Source organism: Temnothorax curvispinosus, unplaced genomic scaffold (genome assembly GCF_003070985.1).
Source record: "Temnothorax curvispinosus isolate PA1 unplaced genomic scaffold, ASM307098v1 QBEX01014323.1, whole genome shotgun sequence".
Taxonomy (NCBI): Eukaryota; Metazoa; Arthropoda; class Insecta; order Hymenoptera; family Formicidae; genus Temnothorax; species Temnothorax curvispinosus.
The window spans coordinates 33,135-57,073 of NW_020224103.1; the positions used below are offsets into that span (position 1 = coordinate 33,135).

Genomic DNA, 23,939 nt, shown 5'->3' on the forward strand with positions numbered 1-23,939 from the left:
ACAGTTTTTTCAATGTTCACATCGAAAAGACGTTATATATATTGCCAGTCAGTCGATTTAAATTACTTAATTGTTAACAAATTCAATTAAACACAATTGTAATTGTGATATATGTATAATATGGACAAGAAGTATATCTCAATAGAATTGGAGACTTAATCGAAAAGAACGAAGGAAGTAACAATTTAAAATAAAAAGATTTAATTTGAAATAAAAAAATATTTAATGCAAAAATCTTGGCGCTGCTAGATCTCGGAATATAATAAGATAATATAAATAACACACATGTAAATAATATATTAATATAATGTATTATATGTAAATATATATAAAATATTAATACATTATCAACATTCAATTTACATTATTTACATACATGTATTACATATTATATATACATATAATATTAACATATTGATATAATAGTGTACATATATTCTTCAGTATTCAATATCAGTAACTGTTTGTCATTTATTTATTATTATAAAAATTTAACGGACGCGAACAAAAGAACATTGGAGAATATGTCCAGTGAAACTTGAAGAGCTTGATTTTCCTCGACTTGACTTGCATAAAAAATATTGACGATACATCTAACCGGCTTGCGGAATCGCAAAAGTTTGCACAAAGTGCCCGTCTGCTTCCGAGATTTTTAAACGTCACGAAATTAAACCGAGCCGCACCGAAATCTCAAAGTCACACGTATAATCCGAATCCTAAAACGGACCCGAGGAATTCTCGAAGGATAACTCGTCAGAAAAGAGGACGCGTCCCTGAGGATCAAGGCGCCCAGTCACCCTAAACCGATCCGCGACCTCGACGCTTCTCCGTTGACGCCTGTTACGTAACGATTGTGCTTTTATCACTGTCTGCATTTCGCGCTGGTCGAGCGTGCGGTGTGGTGTTATATACCTCGTGTGTCACCGCGTGAATCGCGGGAATTGGTTTCTTCGGTCGAGTCATCTCGATCATTAGTTTCAAGTCTCGCGAACTCAAACGAGCGTAACGCCGAATAATGGAGCCGTTCACGATTACTACGCGGAAAAAAGAAACGATATACGCGCGGAGTAAGCAAGGTCCCGGAATTACTGCTTTTTGTAGATACCGCAAGCAATTTGTCTTTACTACGCACTTTGTATCGAGAGAGTGTAATGCGTCGCGACGGAGATAATTAATAGTAATAATTTATCCTTTACTTTAAAAATACGTGAGTATATATAATATATATATTGATATAAAAGATATTTTATCTAATTCTCTAATGAATGATAAATGAATACGGTGTCAAACAAAAGAATAAAAATACCCAAGAACGAAGTTCATCATTCCTCGTTATTTTTTTTGTGCTCTGAGTACGAGTTAAATTACTCTATCACGTCACAATTCTGAGAAATTTGCGGTTAAAGTTGCAAATATTTTCACGTATTATAACTACAGTATGGAACGCGTTGAAAAAGTTTTTTCATTAGAACTTTCATCCCTTAAAAAGAATTTGTTGTGTCGATTATGGTTAAAAATATAATTATGATTGATGCAGAGTCTATATATAACGACGTCAAAGTTGCGACTTTAATATATTATGATATTGATAGATTCTAATATAGTGTGTTTAATAATATCCTGCGATAGAAATTTCTTCGTGCTTCGTTTAAATAATTTTTTATTCAACGCTGCAGCATTCAGCATATTTATAGTCATGGCCAAGTTATAAATAATCAGAAGTAAAAACGCGGTCTTTTGACAATAAGCATTTTGATAAGCAATTCTCATTGTTGGATACTGAAAAACAGATAAAAGAATCTCGATTTTCACAGGTTTAAGAGCAGTTTAAAGATTTTATTTTAAAGCGCGCTGATATACAACGCCGATGTACCGAGGTCGCGAACGAATTTGTGTAAATTGCGATGTATGTATGATATGTCGAGACTTAAAAATAATAAAGTTGCAAAATCGTGCATAGATAACGCGACTGCTTTCATGGCACTCGCCATAAAATCGAAATTCTAAGGAAAAAAAAAGAAGCGAGCCAGCGGTTGGAGTCGATAGATAATTAAGAAATGATATATAGCGAAGGAGATCGAACATTTGAATTTATTGATTTGCACGTCCGTTGCTTGCCTCCATAAATTAAGCCTAATATCGTTGGGCATAGGTCAGATTTTTCGATGAGAGGCGACGCCGCGACGGTGAAAAGAAATCACTGTGTCTGCTATATGCACGGTTCAATTAGTGAGCATATATTTAAGGTGGCTCTAAGGTAAACTAAAAGACTAGCCACATAAATAAAATTTTGGGAGGTTGTTCTTTAACATATAATAAACCATCTCTTAAAATTTGAGACCCTGTTGCCATATAAATTATTGCAAACGAGCAATATAAAAAATCACTTTTTAACATAGTTCTTATGGGAGGTTATTGAATTTTTACCGGAAATGATATATATCTTTTAAGAAAAACTAGAGATGTTAATAAAAAACTGATCACTGAAAGATGAAATCACAAACTTTCTAGTGGTATATGAAAGGTTGTGTGTTGCCATGGATTTTTAAGAAATATTTGATCGAGAAAGTGATGATGCATGTGCGTGTCACGGAAGTAAAATGTCATGGACACGCTAAAAGTTATATACGCCAGCGGGGAGACGGCGAGTCGGGTGCTAGATCTACACTATCTACGCACAGTGCTTGCGCACTGACGCGTAAGAATCAAGACAACATTAATCAATCGACCTTTTATAATTATTATAAATTTATAAACTACTTATAAAAATCAATGGGAACATTATCAATATTAATAATTTTTATTTAGATAAGATGTTTAGGAAAAATCATAATGTATTTTATCAAGTTTTATGCGTGAGTTGTATTATTGACTAACGATGTCACCTTAGAGCCACCTTAAACGCGACGAGAGAGAGTTATTTACATAGGTTGCATTCCGATATTCATTGTCAGTACTGAAAAATCTATATTTTGCTATATATTATGTTACGTATACTATAGATTTTCAGTACTGACAGTCGCTGACAGTAAATACCGGAATGCAGCCAAAGTATAACATTATGAACATTATGCGGGAATGTATTTGTTCAGCTGTCGGATTTTGCTACTAGTTGAAATGCGGGATTTGTACATACGAGGAAAAAATATGCGGTGTTAAATACGATAATATACGGTAATTAAAATACGATATGACATCGAACGGTTTTAATGTAGATTAATAATTAAATGTTAAAATATTATCCGAATTAAGCAACCAATCTGAGATGAAGTAAAACATAAAATATTCAATTTAGACAAAAATTATTAGATAAAAATGTGATATTAGAAACTATATTTTATAATACGTATTGGTTTTTTGTCTCTTTGTCTATAATTTTATTATGGTTATTTTACAATAATTATTTTACACTTTATAATAACACTTTTTAATAGAAAATTAATAAGAGTACGATTGAGTAATATTTTGAAAGTTACAATTCTTATGAAAGTCACAATTTTTTAATCTTCGATGATACATAAGTTATGTTATCTTCGTTCCATTTTAGACATAAATATAGATGTATTCAATTATAGCTTGTCTTTATTTTATGTTATCTTCGTTCCATTTGATCGTGATAACGAACGAAATAATAACGGAATTTAAGCCATTTTATATGTATACATATATCGACATCAGACACTGTAATTGGTATTTAATGTCCATTTCTATCAACGCGAAGATTAACTTATAATCTCGGTTTAACTTAACATCCTTTTCTAATTCTTACAATTAGAAAAAGATAAGAAATAAGTTAAACCGAGATTAAAATTAATCTACATTGGTAGAAATGTACGTAATTGGTGGTTTTAAAGACATAGTGTCCTAGAATGTGCGCACACGGAATGTACGAAATTTTTTGTGCTAAGAAAAAAAAGAAGGCTTTTTCTTCGGTAAAATTGGGTCCGAGCAGTGTTTAAAAGCACAGCAATTTAAAACTAGTGATCGTTCTAATTATAAACTTATACGCATGAATCGAAGGCACTTTTGACTCTGTTATACTATTTCTCTATACTCATAACAATATTATGAACGATATCTATATGTGCGACGCTGTATTTTAATACCGCAATTTAATAACGTAATGTGAGGAAATTTACTTTCAGCTATTATTTCAGCACTATCAATATTCTTGTATTAAGTTGTACTTATACATATAGCGGCGCTCTCTTTTTACGGGTCAATTTACGAAATTGATCGCGTTTTTCATCAAGCGAAAAGCGCTGGGGAGACATGTCGAATAGATCAACAATGATCGTGTCTTTACCAATGCGATGAAAGAGACGTGTCGCGTTAACATAACATGATGTTCAAATTACGCCACGTTCCTTATCGATCGCCATTGCGTCAACAATGAATTAATCCTAATTGCCTCTTGTGTAACGAGAGCAATGTAACGGGGAAATGGATCAAGGGAATGGACCGGAAAAATGTGATTGGGACGATTTGGAATCGATTAGCGTTCCCACACCAATTTACTGAACGCGAGATAAGTTTTAGTAGCGGTCCATATCCTTCGATACAGCTCGGAAAACTATAATTTTATATAATAATCTAATTGTTTTTTAGGTATTTAAAAGTTTTGCGATGTAACGTAAATATTTTCCAATTTAAGAGATGTTCATTAACCATGACAATAAAATTGGACGACTCGAAAGATGAGTACTTTATTCCGGCAGGATGTCGCAATAATTAGAAACCATTAAATAATTACCTCTTAAAAAACCAGTTTACAAGTAAGTTTTGTCGTACAAAATATTGTTTTAATATTATGTAATAATATTATGGCATACAAAAATTGATTCAAATATACTGAAAAACAGAAAATAATTTTAAGTACAAAATATTAATCTTTTACTTAAGGAAGATATTTTATAGTTTTGTAACGGGGAATATTGCGGATAATCGGAAATTTATTTCGGCAAAAATTTGTCAGACTCGGAAATCTCTCAGTTTGGTTTTCTTATCGCTTCGCGACTGTCTCGGCTAAATCCTACATTGCAGGCGACGGATATATTAGAGTTGCAAATAATAGCCTCGATAATATTCTGATAACGCATGTTCCAACACCGAGTAATGGATGCGTCGATTGGGAATAGCTACGATAACGCACGCATACATACGTCCGCACACGTGAACGCGAGAGACACACAAGGGAATTAGCGCTCCGGGAAAAGCCAATCCACCGTATACGGGAGTAATTTAATTGAATTGCGAATTCGAGAAGGACTTCGTTCGTTACGGTACATTTAACAAAGAACGATGTTTTAATAAGACGACGAAGGACGCTTCAAGTGTCTCTCGTGAAAAAATACCGTTGGAAAACACGAGAAACATTTTTCCCCGTTTTTCACAACAGTCTTATATTTTTATTTAATTGCATGTATCTACAATTTTATATTATTATATTTCATTTATATAATATTATTACAGCAAGTTTTGATTTTTTTTTATTATTTAGAAATTTTAAAAAGTGACTAAAGATACCTTATTTGATAATCAAGTTAAGTTTTGTTTTTGTTTCATATATTACAATATTACTTTCTAGTATCACGTTACTTTACGTTTTGCAACCTGATTTGCACCTGTATAATAGAACCTTCTATTATCGCCATTGTGTACATGCACGTTTATATCGCGTGAAATCTTCTCGTCGAATTTGCTCAAAGTTGCTTATCAGTCGGCGAGAGTCTTTGCAAATTTCTTCTCGGTTATCGCAGGATTTGTCGCGTTTAATAATCGTCAGCCCTAAATGATAATTATTCATGAAGTTCGTCGCGTACATTTGTCGCTGCAAAACTATACGCCGGATTCTTTGCAATTCATACTTCATTATTTGATCTGTTAATAATTAATCGTGATAATTCGACAATAATTTATTTTTTAGGTATTTTTAATTTATTTATTTCTAGGTATTTCTTTGTTAACTTTTGTGATCTTTGTTCTCTTGAGATTTTATCTAATTCACTTCCCACTTTATAGAGTCTCGATTAGCTTAATTACCATAATAAAAAGTCTAGTAATTCATTCCAGTAATTAATCTAATTGATTGTGTAATTATAAGTTACCGTAATAGGCTTTTCAGTATACGAGAGAGGATTGTGAGTCTCTATAAACGCGTGGAGTAGCGCTATACACATGAATCAACACGAATCGACTGATTCACGCCCTTTGATTTCATTTAAATACCGCTCTACCGGCGAATCAATACGATTGATAACCAACGGGAATGGGTGAACTCGACAAATTTGCCTTTACTATTCACGAATATTATACGATTAGGGAATTGCCATCACAAATTACGAATTACGCAGAGCTTAATCGCTCGGAAACATCGCTACAACATCTGAGAATTTTAAGCGTATATAATTCATTTTACGTCTGCTGGCTTCTTCGTCCTCGGAACATATTTTAGCAAGTGTCGCAGATTGCGTAACCGCGTCACAAAAATTACACTGCGTTTTTGCAACTGTATTCAGTCAATGCTTAACTCCGATTCACCTTCTTTGTCGTGGTTTCGTTATCGAAGCGCTACGGAATATATTGCGCAAGCCGTTTTTGGCAATTCATTTTATAATATGGATACTCAACCTTAACGTGATATTGAAATATATTATCTCCTCTTAAAACATGACTGTTTACATTTCGTCTTTCAAAAAATTGTGATTTGAGGAGCGATTGCTTCAAGATATGATATCTTTGTAAAAGAATTTTGGGGATATTTTATACATACATGATTTAATTGATTTTAATTGATTTTTTTGGAAAATTCACACTATAATCAAAGAAATTACCGACTAAATTGAATCGTGATTGTTAATGCAATCTAATGATATAATGATGAGTATGGATTATAATACGGAGATTAACGGAAAGACGGGATGACAAGTAAAAATTAATGCAAATAAAGCTAGAGTTTTGAAAATTGTTGTATATGCACGCTTTTCAATACTTACATATTTCTGTGCTCTAGATACAGTTTCGTCGAATATTTTTATCACGTGTCCCTAAATAGTTCATTGAGTTCTTATACAAATGATCTTCGTGACTTAAACCATCTCTTTACGGTTGTATAATTTAAACGGAAAAAAGAAAAAGTAAGAGAAGACTGATTTCAATCACAGCCCGAGTATACAGAAGTTATAAAAGACTAGTCTTTCTAGACCTAATCTTATCTTGTATCGGGTAAATAACCGAGGATTTATACATTTATAGGTATATTATTTTGTCATTACTATACGTATACAAGTCATTTTAGCTTATAGCTAACAAATTATGAAACCGAGTTACATAATTGTGATTAAACCGAGATAAATTAGATTTTAAAATTGAATTATAATTGTTAGAGAAAGTTGAAAAATTTATAATTGAATTGCAGTAAGTTAAATCAGATTTTTTATGCCTTAGAGTTAAAATGCAAAATTTTCAATATTATTGAATTATAATTGCCTTAAATTAGAAGAAGTTGAAATTTATAACTTAATTGTAGTAAATTAAAGAGCTTCGAAGTTAAAATATTTTTAGGTGTGATTTTTTTTTTAAACATGAGCGAAGAAAGAGCTTTGTTGAAAAATTGCAAGAGAAACTTAGTTTTTACAAACTAAAATTGGAAAATTGGAACTTTTAGTTGCGAGTTATGATAAATTAAAGGAATTTAATTTAATTTTAATTACCTAGATTAGAGAGAAAATTGAAATTTATAATTTATAATCATAATAAATTAAAACAGAACTTCCGATATCTCAAAGTTAAAATACAAAATCTTCAAGTGAGAATTTTTAATTAAAATTTATTAAATATTCGGTATCGCGGATAAAATATTTGGACACGTGACGGCGAGCATTGATGCGAAAGATATGGAAAATATTGAAACAAAGAACGATAAGAAAAGTGTGAAACGTATGGCGAGAAGATTTATGGAGGCAAGGTGTTTATCACGCTGTCGAACAGCTGCCCCTGCTTTTCGCAACAATGCGCAATAATGCGAGACTCGCGTGCCAAGCGGAAAAATCTTCCTCGGACTCGATTACGATTACAATCGGTCTACGTGGAAGCACATGCGTCGCTGATAAGCGCGATATTGGGGATCACTGGCGTTACCTGAATCGTTCTGCGTAACATAGATAAGATATTTCAGACTTTATCAAATCTCCCTCAGCGAAGAAAGAAGAGACGGCGGCGAGGAGCGTGTGGTAGCTCAGGTAGCTGCATCACGATTGGTACACAATGTAGTTACCGTCGTGTAGTTGTAGTTACTGTCTCTTCGTCGTCTTCTTCTCTTTTTCTGCAAGCAACGTCATTCGGATGTAATCGGATGCGGCGTGCGCGCACGTGTTGTGTACTCGTACGTATTAGATACGCGCATGCATGTACTGAGGATCCATTATACCTTTGCAGAACAGTCCTGTGAGAGTGTGCCATCATCATGGATGGGAAAGTGTACACCGAGAAAGTGAAGAATCCCAGAGCGGGCGCCAACATCTTCAGCGTCTTGACATTTTCGTGAGTATGAAAAGCAAACGGCGGATACCACTTGCGAGATATCAGGTGAAGAGAGATAGCTAAGGAAGAAGAGATAGCGCGGTCTGTAATTTAATATGATAGTCAAAAGTTTCTGGCTCAAAGATATAAAAAGGTGATAAAATGAAACAACCATTTTATCTTTCAATTATACCCTTTATTTTAATGCATTTTTTAGAACGACGAATTAATTTTTCTGTATTACTAAAAAAATATGAATTTTTGTTCTTAAAATAATTTAACACTAATAACACTTCTTCATCGTTCTTGCAGTTCCAATTTAGTTCCTAATCTGATTTGCGGAAAAAATTTATATCAAATTTAAATTTGATGAAAAAATGGTTTCCGCATGTATTGAGAAATTTCATGATTAAAAAATTTAGAATATTTTTTTCAATAGTATAAAAAAATTAATTCGTTCTAAAAAATATATTGAAATAAAGGGTGATTATATTAAATAAATTTGTTAAAATACTTGTTAGTTGTTTAAAAATATTGTTTTATTTTATCACCTTTTTTATATCCTTGGTTTGGAAATTTTTGGATCTTACGTAGATCCTTACTTACGATTCTTACGTAGTTTCGTGAAATATAATCAACGTATCAAATCGAATTAAAGCCTCTTGCACAATAGGCGATAGCGACAGCGACAAAGTTGCCGACAAAGGTATAGCTTTGTCGGCAACCTATCGCCTATTGTGCAAGGGGCTTAACAGTCTCGCGAATCTCGACTAGACGCGAATGTAATCTTTTTTATAGATCGATTGAACGCACTTGTATAGACGAATGAAAAGGTAATTAAGACGATCTTGATCGGAGAAGTGAAATTTGCAATTAAATTCCGATCAATTCAATCAGAATTAATCTGGCCACATTTTTGTCTGATTTCAAGCTTCAACGGAATATTGTATTCGATTTGATAGTATCAAATATTTTACACACTTGTGAATGTACAAGATGCTCGAGTGTACGATAGTATTATCTCTTCGATTACAATGCATTTTTCTCGAGTTGCTTTTCGGAAGAATCAGCCATAATAGATAGACAAACAGATAGATAAGGAATAAATAGATGCTCTTCACGTTCGTTGCCTCGCATCGTTATGTACATATCAGTAGTCTTGGATGATATGATAAGCGGACTATGTGACGCGAATTATCGGAAAAGTTGTCGATGAATAAGAATCTATAAATAATGACGGGATCATTTTGGATCGCTTTATGGAAATATATGAAATTTTATACATGTCTGGCAACACAAACAGTTTTATTTTATTTTCACTATGGTTTTTATGCGCAGTAACGTTTGTGCTCTTATCTTCACCTTGTTTTGGTTCAATTTTATTCAATTCAGATAACGCGAAAATCACATGCAGTCAATTGATTTCCATCAAGTTCTTTGCATTCTTTATCTTTGAATCGCAACTTAAATCCGAAGATTTAAGCTTAGTTGCATCTCTCTGGTTAGTCCCTCAAATCATTGAAGACTATTTTTATGAAATTCAACAACTCCATGTTAGCATTATATACGAATTCAATAAACATTGAGAAGCATTCTCACATTAATTGTGATTACCTAACATTATCTTGTCATAATAATTTTATTATATTTAATAATATACAATTTTTCAAGTTGAATGTATTTTCCAAGAATTTTTAATTTTGTAGATAAATTTTTATTTTGACGTCAAGTTTTGTGTAAAGAAAGTTGTTCTTAGTTGTTATCTTGGGTTCTATTTGATTATGTTAAGTAGACATCACGCGATTTTGAATTAAAATTAGACAGAAGGATCAAATCAATTTTGCGAGATGATAAAACAAATAGTATCTTGGAAGACAGACGGAGAGATCATAGTACATTAGTGAAAGAAACATAATTTGAGCTGGACAAGTTGCGGTTGAGTAAAACGTGTGTGTTTTGCTTTTCTTCTTCGCAGTTGGGTCCTACGCATTTTCTGGGTGGGTTACCGCAGGGATCTTGAAGTAACTGATTTGTACACCCCGCTTAAAGAGCATACAAGTGGTATTCTTGGTGTTAAAATAGCGAATGCCTGGGAGAAAGAATGCGAGGCGTACCAGCGTCGACTGGAGCAGAGCACGAAGAGCGGGTCGCAGAAGGAAGTCAAGGAGCCAAGCCTGATGAAGGTCCTCATCAGGTGTTTCGGCTTCAAGACCCTGCTGTACGGGATTTTTATGGCCGTTATGGAGATCTTGCTCAGGTAATAATCTCCTCTCACGTCTCCCCTGAAAATCCCTCTGTGAAGTCTCAACCCAATTTTCTATTATATTCCCTGCATTTGTGCTGTCTTGACGAGTATGGAAAACCGATATAAGTTTCTGGCGATTTAATCCTGCGAAATTAAATCCTTAAGCCACGACCAAGCAATCTTTATTAACGAGTCTTTCACGGTATTTTTTAATTACACAAAAATTTAACCAGGTGAAGATTGTCTAATTAAATGAATTAGATGTTTGTATAATTGTAAGTTCAGGATCTTTACGAACGGATGCGATGATTATATGAATTTAAAAGCGAATTGAAATTCACAGATTTTTTATTTCCATTGAGATTCATACTTTAGGATATAAATTTTTAAGAGAGATAAACTCCTATTTCACGAATTTTTTAAACCACTAATTTAACTTCTATTTGTTATTCGTTTTAAATATTTAGAATTAAATATATTTAATAAAAATCTCAATTGACACGCAAATTCTCCCTTTCGCAGAAACATTTGTGGTGCGATCGTCTTTATAAATTAAAAATTCCGAATTCGTAACTTGAAGTAACCGTAGGATATTAGCCAAGAAGAAAGTGAACTTGAAACTCATCAGGAGTTATATCAGGGCTTATAGATTTCTCTTTGGGATGATGCATGTTGACGCATATTAACGTGTTTATCGGCGCGCCGATTCGCTATTACCGCCCACTGAAATCCTCTTATCGATGCAAAATGCCGCCCATTCTACTCGCAATGACACACAGAAGAGGAGGACATAGGTTTTCCTTAAATCCCCGATCCATTTTTATTGATCCCTAACGCTAACATGTCTCGTGTAAATTAATAAAAAAAAGATACAACCCGATTCATTGGTTACATTAGTCGAACCAGTCATTCGATTCATTTCCTTTCCAAAATCTCCCATATCTAATTAATGATTACATTGAATAATTATTTAAGTAATTGATAATATTTCTAGTAACGAATTTTCTCTCGCAGGGTGCTGCAACCGTTATTATTGGGTCAGATGTTGCTCTATTTTAACACCATGGATGTTGACAAGTTCTATGCTTACCTTTGCGCCGCTGGCGTCATTCTATGCTCCGCTCTCAACGTGTTCGTCGTCCATCCCTATATGATGGCCATCCTGCACATGGGCATGAAGGTCCGCGTGGCCTGCTGCTCGCTTATTTACCGTAAGATGTTGAAGATGACCAGAACCGCGCTGGGCGAGACGACGATCGGCCAGGCGGTCAATCTGTTGTCCAACGACGTCAACAGATTCGACGTCAGTATCATATTTCTCCATTACCTATGGCTCGGACCTTTGGAGACCATTATCATCACGTACGTCATGTACCACGTGATCGACGTTGGAGTGTCATCTATCATTGGCGTCGCCTCTTTGTTGATGTTTATCCCTTTACAAGGTAAGAAGGCCGCAACTCTGACCGATCAGGTTTCTGGCGATAAGAGTAATCGAGCGACCGAGTTCAAAATGACTTGATATGTATGTATTATATGCGTGTTTAGAAACGTTTAAATTAGAGAAGCGTGTCCATTGACGGAAATTGTCTTTTTGCTTCGGTTAAATAGTCAATTTTTGAAATCTTGATTTTTAATTGATTTTGATAAATAATAATTAACATAAATATACATAGATAAATAATAAATTACAAAAGGATTATAATAAGTAATAATTTAAATTAATTTTAATTTGAAATCTTGGGATTCTACATTTCTAAACTGGCGGCTTTTTACATCGTCTTAAATACTAACATTTCTAAATTCCTAAGTCTCGCTGCTACGTGTTTCTAAATTTTTTAATTTATTGCCAAATTTCCAATTACCAAGTCGTGTGTTTCTCTGCTTAATTAACATGTCTCATTTCGGCAAATCACTGAGTTACTCCTTAATCTTATTTTACGCCTCGTTTCTCGGAATTTCTCAGCGTGGCTGGGCAAAAAGTCGTCGGAGCTGAGATTAAAAACCGCCATCAGGACTGATGAAAGGGTGCGATTGACGAATGAGATTATTAGCGGAATTCAAGCCATCAAGATGTATACCTGGGAGAATCCCTTTAGCGCGCTCATAGAAAAAGCAAGAAGGTGAGTACTGCCGCTTACACTGATTACACAAGCAAGCATTTGCATCATTAATTGTATGTACGTTGAGCAACATGTTTATTAGGGAAAAACGTCCATTGCAAAACGCATTTGGCAGCGCCTTTGTAAACGGAAACGAACATTTCAACGTAATTAATGCTTAAATGATTAATGATTAAAATCTTAGATTATATTTCTCAATTAATTCTTTGAGGGATAATAAAAATTCCAACGTTAGAGATAAATAGTCATATGACCGAACGATTCATATTATACGATATTTTTCATTTAAAACGGATATATTATGACATTGGAGCGCTACAAACTGTCGCGGAACATCTCGCGGATATGTTCTTTTACTTTCGCGATCCGTATTCTACACCGAGTTGAATCATCTGACATGTGAAGAGCGAATCGCGGCACTTGCTTTGGTTGTACATACTTCAATTGTAGTCGCTGCAATGTTGATACGATCGCATAAAATGATAACTGACGGCGACGGTGACGGCCTTGTCGCTTCTATTGCGCTTTTACGTTTGCATATTTCTGTATTCTTTTTTCAAGAGACATCACCTTTTAATTGAAGATTTCGCAATAGAGATCTCTGCTCATTTTTTGATATCTTGTGTGTTTGAACATATTAAATTGGATATATTAAATATATCTAATATAGATATTTTTATGCATACTTAGTTTATATACAATTTTTATTACGTTTAATCTGGAATAGAATAATGTTAATGATATGCTCAATATCAAGTGTCCCAGATAACGATTGCTGTTCACATTCCTAATTGCTAATAAATATTCTATGGCCATTTACAAAAACCACACGTTATCTATTTATAATTCTGACATTTGAGTTACCTCTTCAATTTTCACACTACGAAAATTGTTTTTAGCAAGGAAGTTAATGTCATCCGATGGGCGTCGTATATCAGGGGTGTCACTTTGTCGTTCATCATCTTTACCACGAGGATGTCGCTGTTCATTACAGTGCTGGCTTACGTGTTGTTCGGCTACAAGATAACGGCCGAAAAAGTCTTCGTGATAACTGCCTATTACAACAGTTTACGCACAACTATGACTGTTTTCTTCCCACAAGGTAACCAATGTCAATGATATGCGATAATTATACGGTATCGGCAATATTAATGAAACACAAAGCGTTTGCAATGCTTTTTTCCTTATTTCTTTATTTCAGCTTCTTTCTTTTATCTTTCCTTACTTCCTTTTTTCTTTCTTTTTTTTATTTTGTTTCTTCTTTCCCTCTTTCCCTCTTTTTATCTTTATTTCTTTCCCTTTTTCATCTTTAGTGTTCTCTTTTTTTTATTTAGTTTTATTTTTTTTAATTATAATCTGTAATTATAATCTTATACGTCATGCACTTTATTATTTCAATATCATACATTAAAATCCTATTTAACAATCACACATTTACCGTTAAAGTATCTTAGGCGAAATATTTTGCATTTTTTTTCTTTTTTATTTATCTATTTTGTCTGTGGTAACTCAGGGATAACGCAGGTTGCGGAAGCAATGGTATCTATAAAACGGCTGCAGAAGTTCTTGATGTATGAGGAACTGACACCTCCCCAGATCGAAGCGAAGAAGGACAGCAAGGATAACGCGAAAGAAAATAACAAGGAAGACGCGAAGGAGAGTAATAAGGAAGACGCGAAGAAGAGTAACAAGGAGAACACGGAGGATCTGGTCGAGCAGAAGAAGAGTAACTACATGATCGCAGATCAGCCGAATCATATCGAGCACAGCATATCCATCGAGAACGGCAGTGCCAAGTGGTTGGACTATGAGCGAGAAGACACCCTGCAGAATATTAACATAAAGGTGCACCCCGGTGAACTGATCGCCATCGTCGGCCAGGTCGGCGCGGGCAAAAGCAGCCTGTTAAACGTCATCCTGAAAGAGCTACGTTTGCAAGAAGGCTCCATTCAAGTATGTTGACAATCTTTAAATGTTAAATATTTAAGAAATTTAAATAGATAAATATTAAATTATTTTACTCACGAAAATTAATTATTTAATTTATTAAAAAATATATACCTATGTATATTTCTAAGTGAAAATGGTTTAGAATTAAATTTAAATGTAATTCAAGTATATAATTATTTTCTTTCTTTTGATTGTGTAATTTAATTAAAAAATTTATAAATTAATATATATATATATATATTGTTTTTACAGTCTTTTAAATTCTTTTTTCTCAGGTTAACGGCAAGATTGCTTATGCCAGTCAAGAACCGTGGCTGTTCGCAGGATCGGTGAGACAGAACATTCTATTCGGACAAAAGATGGATCAAATCCGATACGATCGCGTGACTAAAGTGTGTCAATTAAAGAGGGATTTCAGCCTGCTGCCTTATGGCGATAAGACGATCGTAGGCGAGAGGGGTATCAGTCTTTCCGGTGGTCAGCGTGCAAGGTTGGTGTTGCAGAACTTCCTGATAAGGCAAAACATGCAGAAATTTATTCAAATTTTTAATTGCGACCCATAATCTTAGAGCCTCTCAAATCTTAATTTTTTTTACATAATTTTTTAACGTTTTTTGTCCTAGTTATTTTTTGGCATATTTGTAATTAATTTATTTTATTTGCTTTATTGCAATTATTTCTTATGATTGTTTTTATTTTTTTTTTACCTATTTTCTTTCTAAATTAAGTTCTTATGCAAAATAAATATTGCTTAAAAATTTATATCTATTTATTTTGATACACGTAATAAGGATTTTGATATTTAACGTTAAAAAATAAATTTTATATATACGTGTAATGTTTTAATTAAATTTTTATATAATTAATACAATTTAACTTAACTTTCATCCAAATAAAATTAATTTTGTGAAGAATTCCTCGGGTTTTAAAACAGGTTTTACTTTCCTAAGAAAATGAAAGATACGGTAGTTATATATATTGATAAAACGTTGATAATTGGCAGAATAAACTTGGCCAGAGCCGTTTACGCCGATGCCGACATATATCTCCTGGACGATCCCCTGAGCGCCGTTGACGCCCATGTGGGCAAGCACATGTTTGAAGAATGCATCGAAAAATATCTACGAGGCAAGACTCGGATTCTCGTGACTCATCAATTGCAATATCTGCGCGACGTCGGTAGAATTATTGTTCTGAAAGACGGGGCCATCCAGGCTGAAGGGTACGATTCTAGAGCATTTTTTTTTCTATCTTTTTAACTCATATCTCATTGTCTATCTTGCTACAATTTGAACGTTGTGTATCAACTTTACTCTTTTTTTACAAGTTGCGTATCAATATTTTTTGTGTTGGAATAATATTGCAATGAGGTTGACGTTCGTAAATATTTCGCATCATTTAGTCATACATTTATTTTACTGCTTCGTAGATTCTTAGCTTCATGATTGAATCCTTGGATATTTGAATTTAAGGAAGGGGGGAAATGGAAGGATGATAGTATAATTTTGTAGACCGAAACGGGAAATACATATCTTCGCTAAAACTCTTTATAAATAGGCCACAATATGTATGGCTAATACACTAGTTACACTGCTAATTGGCCAATGCTTGGCCTTCATGAAATTAACTGTTTATTTATCTATCAATACAGCAAAACAGTTCTATTTCAAGAGTTCTTACTTAACTATCTATTAACATGTCAGAAATCGTCTCCTCGCACAAAAAACACAAATATTGATACGCAACGTTCGAACGCTCGTGTGTCCGTACCGTACAAAATCAAACATTTTCTGCGTTATTTTCAGAAAATTCGCTTACAAATTTAAACAAATATTTAGAATATTGTCATCTTTTGCTTCATATGAAATTTTTTGTTCATCAGCACCTATGACGAGTTGGGCTCTATGGGGGTGGATTTCGGTCGGCTGTTGGAGAATCAAGCGAAAACGGACGAGAAATCCTCTCGACCCCCCTCCGCTCCCGTTAGCCGTAGCAATTCACGTACCGCCAGCATCACGTCGCTGAGTTCCTTCATGACGAATGAAACTTCAAAACAAGAACCTGAAGAGGTAATTCTAACATATTCTCTAACTTATTTTCTGAGAAATAACTACTAGTACGTATTTTATTTGACAGATATTGTGATTGAGGATAACTTTAAGTTATAGCAAGATATTAGTGTAGATATTTTATTTTTTCTAGAGCTAGATTTTAACACATTGGAAAAATGCTGCTTTTGATAACTAATAACTAATAATTAAATAACGAACTTCACGTAAATCGCAATTTAGAAATACAGATGTCTCGAAAATGAAAGCGTCTTAATTCTATTATCATTCAATTAGAATAATTTTAGATTTTTACATTAAGTTACCATAACATGTTTATTGTTTATTTCAGGTGGCTGAGATGCGAACAGTAGGCAATGTTTCCGGCGATGTATACACGGGTTACTTCCGCGCTGGCGGCAATTGGTGTATTATATTTATGGTGGTTATGCTTTGCATAATGACACAATTAGCAGCCAGCGGCGGTGACTTTTTTATTGCGCGATGGGTTGATATAGAGGAAAACTATGTAAGTGCCACACATTGCTAAAATAATCGGCGAATTACATTAGGATATATATATATATATATATATATATATATATATATATATATAATTTTATATTTCTCAAGTCTTATATTTTATATAAATATAAGACTTGAGAAATATAAAATTTTCCAGCCAAGAATATTTATATACAATAATACTTTTTACATTATATTCAAAATTAATAGACTTTTTATATATATGAAAGAAATAATAGATATATTTATTAGTATCAACTATTATGTATTAGTATGTACTTATTATTTAGTTGTTATATCACTCAATTCTAACTTTGCTCAGAATCTTTTTTTCAAGATTGTGCAACAAGTTTTGATATAAATAAGGAATTTTGATTGCTATAGAAGTTGGAATTTATAATTTAATCCCAGTAAGTTAAAGCAGAACTTTGATATCTTTTTATCTAAAAATATGAGCAAAAAGAGATTTCTGAGAAGAGTTGCAAGAGAGGATGAGTCTCATGTAATATCAAACTTAAATAAAAAATTGCAGTCCCAACTACAATTATATGATTTACGTTAATTATATTATTAACTACATAATTTTATAGATGAATCAAACGGACGAGGGCGTCGTGGAAGATCCGGAGAGTCCCTTCACTCGCATGGAGTGCATCTACATCTACAGTGGGCTGACTCTGCTAACAATCGTTATCACTCTGACTCGTTCGTGGGCTTTCTTCTGGACGTGTATGCGGGCTTCAATACGCTTGCACGATCGTATGTTCCGCAGCATCAGCCGCGCCACTATGCGATTCTTCAACACCAACACGTCCGGACGTGTGCTCAATCGTTTCTCCAAGGACATGGGCGCGGTAGACGAGATGCTACCGACTGCGCTTATCGATTGTATCCAGATCGGTTTATCGCTGCTAGGCATCATCGTCGTGGTCGCCATCGCGAACGTGTGGCTGTTGATACCCACGGTGATTGTCGGTATTGTCTTTTATTACCTGAGATTCTTCTACCTGGCCACCAGTCGTAGCGTCAAGCGTCTCGAAGGCATCAGTGAGTATCTTAGGCTCGTCTTTCGGTAGAACAGACACAGTTTCCTCTAGAATAAAATAAGACAAATTCGATCACGTTGAAGTCAAGTCGTCAATCTTATCGAATTGACGTTTAATTCTTCGGATAAACTGAATGAAATTTCTTATTTTCCTCAGCCCGCTCGCCGGTCTTTGCACACCTGAGCGCGACTCTTCAAGGACTACCGACGATCCGCGCGTTCGGGGCGGAAATGATTCTTACGAAGGAATTTGATAATCACCAGGATCTTCATTCGTCCGCGTGGTACATCTTCATTGCTTCCTCGCGCGCCTTCGGCTTCTGGTTGGATGTTTTCTGCGTGCTGTACATCATGTTGGTCACGCTAAGTTTTCTTGTGCTGGACAACTACGGTCGCGGCTCGATGGACGGCGGATACGTAGGCCTGGCGATCACGCAGAGTATCGGTCTCACTGGCATGTTCCAATGGGGTATGCGCCAGAGCGCCGAGCTGGAGAACCAGATGACCTCGGTGGAGCGCATCCTTGAGTACAGGTACTCGTCTGTTCTTTGGGCATGATGTTGCATTAAAATTGCATTATCTTTATTAATCGTTTTATCTTATTAAAATACGGGCTACATTTTTTTTATACTTCTTCACTCATAATCTTCAACTTTTCCAATGAACATTTTATAAATTTGAAATAAACGTGGGATCGAATCCACGATCTACCGATTACGAGTCGACTGTTCTCATACGGAGTTATGCGTCATCTCATCATTGATCGTGTATTATTAGATTTTTAAATTCCTAATTTCTTCGAATCCTACCGGCTTGGAACTTTAGATCTTTGGGAGCGTTAAATTTGTAAATCTTTAGATTTAAGACAGCAAAGGTCTCCTAGAGATTATTTTTGTTTAGGTTCATTACTTTTAATATCAATACTTTTCTACTTTTGCGTTTATCCAGACACTTAATTCATAAGATTCAGGAAAAATTGGGAGTATGGAATTTTTTCGAGTATTCTGATTTATCTTTATATTTTTAATTATTAAATCGCGTTAATATTTCCTGCTTCAATCCTCTTTCAGCAAAGTTTACAGCGAGCCACCTCTCGAGAGCACCCCTGATAAAAAGCCTAAGTCCGAATGGCCGCAGGAAGGCAAGATCCAGTTCAAGAACGTGTTCTTGCGCTACGCGCCGTTGGAACCGCCAGTTCTCAAGAACCTCAACTTCGTCGTCTTCCCGCGCGAGAAAATCGGCATCGTCGGTAGGACCGGCGCCGGCAAGTCATCCTTGATCCAGGCGCTCTTCCGCCTGGCCGACGTGGACGGTGTGATCGAGATCGACGGAGTCAACACGGGCCAGATTGGTCTGCACGATCTGCGCTCCAAGATCAGCATAATCCCGCAGGAACCGTTCCTGTTCTCCGGCAGCCTGAGACGGAACCTCGACCCGTTCGACTCGTACACGGACGATCCGCTGTGGCGGGCACTTGAGGAGGTCGAGCTGAAGGAGATGGGCCTGGAGGCCCACATCAATGAGGGCGGCTCCAATCTCAGCGTTGGCCAGCGGCAGCTGGTCTGCTTGGCGCGCGCCATCGTCAGAAACAACCCAATACTCGTGCTGGACGAGGCGACCGCGAATGTGGACCCGCGAACGGACGAGTTGATCCAGACGACGATCAGAAAGAAGTTTGAGAAATGTACAGTGCTAACAATCGCTCATCGACTCAATACCGTCATGGACAGCGATCGCATTCTGGTGATGGACGCCGGCAGCGCGGTGGTGAGTTATTTTTTTTAAATGATTTATCTTTCTGTGTATTTTTTTTAAATAGAATGGACCATCGAAGGTCTCGGTAGATGATGGAGACGAAATCTTTTCTTCTTTCTGTGATCGTGGAGAATGTAATTATGAATTTATTCATTCTTGCGACGCGTTTTTACTTTTCGTTCCATATTATTAAATTTATTTATTTTTATCATTTTTTTTAACAACAGAGTAAGGAAGGGTTATTTGAGTCAGTTGAAGAAACAATTGATAAAGGATTTTCAAGACAAAAAATCAAATAGCCTCTTCTTACCCTGAAAATTGAAAAGCTTTTTCTTGTATTGAAAATTTTTTTCTTTTTTTCTTTTAACTGATTCAAATAGACCTTAATTATACGTGCTTGTCGAATTTATATTGTCGAATGTTTTATTTCCTATGAATGTATCCTTTGGCCATTCTTGTGGCGTTTTATTAATGTAAATTGATTTGAATAAGTCACTTAGCTGCGAAAAAATTGCAAAACACTATGTTTAAATAACGTTAATTGTTTTCAATACGAAAGTGCTGGTAGTATCCCATTCTTTCCTTCCGCGATATAAACCGTCAGCAGGAATGATCATATTTTCATCATCTCTGGCGTAAAAATTTTATACGCGGCACGTATCAAGCTGCGAAGGATATAGCCCTCGTAAGGAGAGTGGATCGTAAATCGTGAGCTCTCTCTTTCTCTCTCTTCAACGGCGTACTTTTATCGTGCACAGGAATTCGATCATCCCCACGTGCTGCTGCAGAAGGAAACGAGCTACCTGAAGAGCATGGTGCATGAGACCGGCACGGCGATGGCGGAGGCTCTGGCCGGCGTTGCCCGCGACTGCTATCAGAGTCGCGCATTCACGGTGCTTTGATACATCATCGACGTTAATTTCTCGCAATTACGTCCGACAGACACTGTGGTAGGTTGCTGCGAAAGTTCCGTTAGTGTTTGCGACCATTTCTTAGGCAAAATTCTAGGGATTCGAAAAATAATAGGAAAGGTGGAGTTGCAGGGTGAAATTCTGTCTGAGATTTTGTTAGAATTTACAATTGTCAGGGTTTACTTTACATTCTTATCTTTGTCCTCTGTATTCTATTCACATGGAAATTCTATTGTATTGTTTATTCTATTGTATTCTTTCGACGTGTTATAGTTTTCAGGATTTTTCATTTAGAATTATCAGCATTCGTGAATTTGGATAATTAAAAAAGGAAAATCCAGAAACAAATATACGAGGATGATTTGGAGATAGGAAAAATTCGGGACGTCAGAGTTTAGAATGAATAAAATCTAAAATTAATATTAAGAGGTATAAAAAATCGAGGAATATGGAAATCTAAGAATATCCAAAGCGGATTTGAAGAGAAAAAAGAAAAGAGGTGAATAAACGTAGAGAAAAATAAAAGCTTGAACAATCCCTCGGATTCGGGATTTACGAACTCGGTTCCAAGGAGCTAAATATTTAGAAGGCTTCAGAAATGCTGAGAGAATAAGAAATCGGCAGAAACTGACGAAACTTTCGTCAGCGGAGTAATAGATTAATAATCGTTTTTTACTGAAAGCTGCACAGTTCTATCTAGCTGGTCTTTTTTTCGATGTAACGCGCGATTATATCGCCAATGCATGCCAGTGCAGCGAACAATTAGAAAATCAGCAAAACTCGCGTGGATCGCGGCGCAACCGTAGTTACAGTATTATTACGTCACTTTTGTATCAGCCTAACCCAGATATTTCATCAGGAAGAGTGAAAAGCTTAACTCGTTGGATCACTGATTTTTCGTACCGTCACTGTGAACTGCCATAAACGCTTTTTGAAAAGAATTTTTTGTATATATACAAAAATTTAATGAATAGTAAATTTTTGGAAATAATAAATTAATAAATACATTTGGAGAGAATAAATAGTAAATAGTATCTAAATTTTTGGAAATAATAAATTAATAAATACATTTGGAGAGAATAAATAGTAAATAGTATCTAAATTTTTGGAAATAAATTGATAAATACATTTGGAAAGAATAAATTATCGAGTTCTCAGGCTTTCTCCCAAAATTCTGAGAATTTAAATGTTGAGAGATCCTCAAACTGAATTATCTCCGATTGATTGTGATTGTTAATAAAAAAATTTAAGAACTACAATTTTTGATATTGCTGTTTGGAATCTTGAGACTCCAGGCTTGAAAAGTTCAAAATGTGATTTAGTTAATTTAATTCAATCTTGAAGAAATTATTCTCAAGGATGTAATCGCCGCAAAGAATCGATGAACCAACGAGTCGAGAGAATTGTACTTAATGTAAGGTAGCAGATGCAGAAAACAGATTTTTATACTCATTGTATATTCCGATAAATAGACGTAGAGTCTAGAAAAAAAAAAAAAAAAAAAAAAACAAGTTACAGCAGTAGCAGGTCCATAATTCGTACATCCTTGTACGTCTTTGTCCAGATCACTGTGTGTATCTGCGATTTTGCAAGGATTTTATAATGTTCCTCCTGTCACACTGGTGCTACAAGTACAAGGAAGACCAAAAAGGAAAGGTGCCTCTGCTCTTAGATTTAAATGCGAAATACTTAAATGCAAAGCGTGCTGCGACATTATTTTCTTATTGTTCTCTTATTATTGTATTGTTATTATTAAAATAGCGAGGCGCATTGTACTCGATCTTCGTTTAAGCAATGTAAAATCAAAAAAGCAGCGAAATCAAAGTACTTAACTCGAAGATCATGTTTTATATAGTCGAGTATTTTTCGCCGGGCCTAGAAAGTAACGAGCGAGTATTCTCGATCGACTGCATGCAAAATGCAACGTGTTTTTTACAGTTAGATGTCAAACTGACATTTGTACAAAATTTGTATCCGACTACTGTCCTCGGCAAATGTAGTTTTTAAACTTTTCGTATCATCCTTTTCTTATTATTAATTCCTTTATCCATTTTGTGATAGTTATTAGTATTGGCAATTAATATCTCAGTTTGTTTCTCCTTACATTTTCATATCGTATGTCTTTATTTTTTGATTCTTGATGTTTATTTTTTATAATTTGCGTTTTTTAATATACTATTCTTTAATGTTTTTAGGTCTTTAATTTTTACTTCCCTTTATTTGTTCTTGCATTCGATTCTCCAATTTTTAGCATCCTTGATACTTAAATATTCTAATCTCAATTTCTCTTAGCTAATCTGTTATTTAGAATATTTTATTCACATATTGTTTTATTTTTTAATATATATTTTTAAATCATTTTAAATGTAAAAGTCGCAGACTGTTTGGGATTCTGAACAGGGAACCTTTATGTGTAATCCTCCAAAAATGTGTCCTCCAAAAATAATATTGTGTTAATTATGTTGTTTGTCTTATATTTATATTATATTAGTTATATCGAGCTATTATTATGTGTATTATATCAAAAAGCAACGAAATAGCGAACAAATGAAGGTAATAGTGGTCGATCTGAGACATCCCATGGATGTCGACACTGTACCACAGTATAAGTAAGAACAGTAAGTATGTACACTTCGTCAAAAAGTTGGAAATGAATATGGCATCGCGCTCAGTTTTTTAATCCCTTTTCTGTTATTAATATTTGCATTTGTTCTTATTTTTAAGCTCACCCACTGAAGTATTGATCACTTTGTATATCGTAGTACAATTATCGTGTTATTATATTGTTACTGTATGTTTGTATACAAATGTATTGTA

General features: G+C 34.8%; 1 protein-coding gene across 3 annotated transcripts in view; it reads left to right on the top strand.

Annotated features, from left to right (window-relative positions):
- Window positions 1-22,129, top strand: part of LOC112464567 (probable multidrug resistance-associated protein lethal(2)03659) — a 22,824-nt gene extending 695 nt beyond the window's left edge. The window contains exons 1-15 of one of the 3 annotated variants that reach the window (XM_025031621.1): window positions 4,165-4,775; window positions 8,437-8,541; window positions 10,496-10,777; window positions 11,780-12,210; window positions 12,732-12,888; window positions 13,788-13,990; window positions 14,402-14,841; window positions 15,114-15,328; window positions 15,842-16,060; window positions 16,721-16,907; window positions 17,239-17,415; window positions 18,002-18,458; window positions 18,614-18,989; window positions 19,527-20,223; window positions 20,970-21,113. In XM_025031621.1, the coding sequence (XP_024887389.1) occupies window positions 8,465-8,541; window positions 10,496-10,777; window positions 11,780-12,210; window positions 12,732-12,888; window positions 13,788-13,990; window positions 14,402-14,841; window positions 15,114-15,328; window positions 15,842-16,060; window positions 16,721-16,907; window positions 17,239-17,415; window positions 18,002-18,458; window positions 18,614-18,989; window positions 19,527-20,223; window positions 20,970-21,113 (4,062 nt within the window). In that variant the 5' untranslated portion in view covers window positions 4,165-4,775; window positions 8,437-8,464. Of the gene's footprint in view, window positions 1-4,164; window positions 4,776-8,434; window positions 8,542-10,495; window positions 10,778-11,779; window positions 12,211-12,731; window positions 12,889-13,787; window positions 13,991-14,401; window positions 14,842-15,113; window positions 15,329-15,841; window positions 16,061-16,720; window positions 16,908-17,238; window positions 17,416-18,001; window positions 18,459-18,613; window positions 18,990-19,526; window positions 20,224-20,969 lie in introns of those variants that run through there. The other 2 variants (XM_025031623.1, XM_025031620.1) reach the window with 2 other exon arrangements.
- Window positions 22,130-23,939: the final 1,810 nt, after the last annotated feature.